The 2,213-nt window shown below is 43.8% G+C and overlaps 1 protein-coding gene across 1 annotated transcript; it reads right to left on the reverse strand.

The window, feature by feature from the left end:
* Positions 1 to 1,440: 1,440 nt before the first annotated feature.
* On the reverse strand, positions 1,441 to 1,998 carry LOC134364336 (interferon alpha-4-like; the record flags this gene model as incomplete). Its single annotated transcript, XM_063080198.1, has 1 exon — positions 1,441 to 1,998. A coding segment is annotated over exon 1 (558 nt), but the record flags the coding sequence as incomplete, so codon positions are not given.
* Positions 1,999 to 2,213: the final 215 nt, after the last annotated feature.

Raw genomic sequence — 2,213 nt, forward strand, 5'->3', positions numbered from 1 at the left:
TGGCCCTCACATCATGGGCACAAGGGCTGACAATCAGCTTTCTATCTCATGAATATTCATAAACAATATTCTCTCTCTCTCTCTCTCTGTGTGTGTGTGTGTGTGTGTGTGTCTGTATATATGTATATATAAAAAATGTCTTCTAACCATGAAAAAAGTATGTATTGCAAAATGGGAAAAACTATACACACAAAAAACCCCGCATTCTTTTCCAGATTTCTTCGAATTTCTGTCTTTCCCTCAGGGTCACTAACTTCTTTTCTCTCATTTCACTTCTACCGACTCCAGTATGGTTTCTGCTTATTCGTTCTACAAACCAGATGTCACTAAGGTTGCCAGTACGGTCTATTTTCCAATGTAGTGGGCAGTTTGAGTTCACACCTTCTGTGGAATCTACTGATTCCTCTTCTCAGCACATTTATTGTTTAGAAAAGACATTTATCGTCTTTGTCTCCAAAGGGTGAGTCTTTATAATGGATGGCTATTCCATCTTCTTCATCTGTGGCTCTTCTGTCCACTTCCTTTAAAGTTTGAAGGTCCTTAGAATCCAGACAATGTCTGTTTCTCCCTCTGTCATCTCTTCCCACATGACCAACTTCATTTCTGCACTTTCAGTTGCCATTATGATCCTCCAGGCATTGAATTCCTTGCCAATTGCAAATTCCTGTGTCCAACTAGTGCTGGACATTTGCACTTACATGTCTAGCAATTTGTGGGGCGTATCGGTAATTTTATTTCTATTTCCTGACATGCTTCCATCTACCTTCTGCAGAGAGAATTTTATTGGTTGTTTCATTTTCTCATTATACTGTTTCACATAACTGATATTAAGTATGAGTGTGTTTCTTTTGAGCTCTCTGTCCCTCCAAGAATCAAAGATAGAAGAGAGCATGTTCACATCCGTATTCTGAGGGGAACAAACAACCTCTTTTAGGTGAAGTTCATTTTTACCGATAGCTCGAATACACTAATGTTGAGGAGATGAATTGTACCATCTGTTTTTACGTCAGGTTGTAGAGACAGGCTTGGACTCTCTTTTTAAAGAATAAACAAATACAAGCATTTTTCTATAGTAAAAATTTAATGCAGAAAGCAATATAATAGTTTCACAAAATACAAAGAATATATTTTGTTCTATTAAGCACAGTATAAAGGCGTATTGACAAAAACAATTTCAATCTTATCAACAGTTAGATAAATAAACATTTAAATAAATAAATAGATAGATACATTTGCACGGTCGTCTGTAAGTACCAGTCCCTGCAGGGTTGAACATGACGCTGCTGAACACCCTGAAGGCATCTGACAAACTTGAGGCACTTCATGTCATGATTGTAGCAGAAGTGACAGTCTTGGCGACCGGAGAGCTCAGGAAAGTGCGATAGTGTGTACTCGTCCATGAGAGTCGTTTCCACGTCGGACCAGGTCTCATTGCCTCCTCCCTAATCTTCCCCGCATGTTTATTGATGAAGAGAAGGATCTCACGATTTCTGCTCTCACGACCTCCCAGGCGCAAGGGCTGTGCCTCTTCTCTTTCAGGTAGAGACTGATTCTTTGGAAGTATTTCCTCACGGCCAGTGCGAAGTCCTCGTTCACCAGGGGAGTCTCTTCCACCCCCACCTCCGGCATCAGACAGGCTTCCAGGTCGTCCAGCTGCTGATAGAGTCCAGTGCAGAGTTTGTCCAAGAGGCTCTCATCCCAAGCAGCCGATGAGCCCTTTGTGCAGAAGAGGTTGAAGCTCTGCTGGGTCATCTCATGGAGGACAGAGATGGCTCGGGCCTTCTGCAGCTGGTGGCCATCCAAGTCTTCCAGGGGGAATCCGAAGTCATTTCTGTCCTTCAGGCAGGACAGAGGGGAGATTCTCCTCATTCGTCCCAGGAGTATCAAGGCCTTCCTGGTCCCCAGGCTGTGGGCCTGAGGCAGATCACAGCCCAGAGAGCAGGTCGCCTGGTAGCTGAGCACCAGCAGGGCCATCAGTAAAGGAAAGGGCAAGGCCATTGGGGATCTCGCAGATGCTGCTGGCCTGGCTGAGATGGGCGACTCTGAGCCTTAGCCTCTAGGTTCTCTGAAGAGCTTGCTTTGTGCATGTGTCTTAAATAGGGAACACACTAGTTTCCATTTTTTGGATGCCCGTGTCTTCCTTTCTACTTCTGTTTTTGCTTTCTTTATGCACTCTCTACATACTTTGAGAGCAGCGTTTCTCCACCTTTTTC

The sequence above is a fragment of the Cynocephalus volans genome, chromosome 16, assembly GCF_027409185.1.
Source record: "Cynocephalus volans isolate mCynVol1 chromosome 16, mCynVol1.pri, whole genome shotgun sequence".
Taxonomy (NCBI): domain Eukaryota; kingdom Metazoa; phylum Chordata; class Mammalia; order Dermoptera; family Cynocephalidae; genus Cynocephalus; species Cynocephalus volans.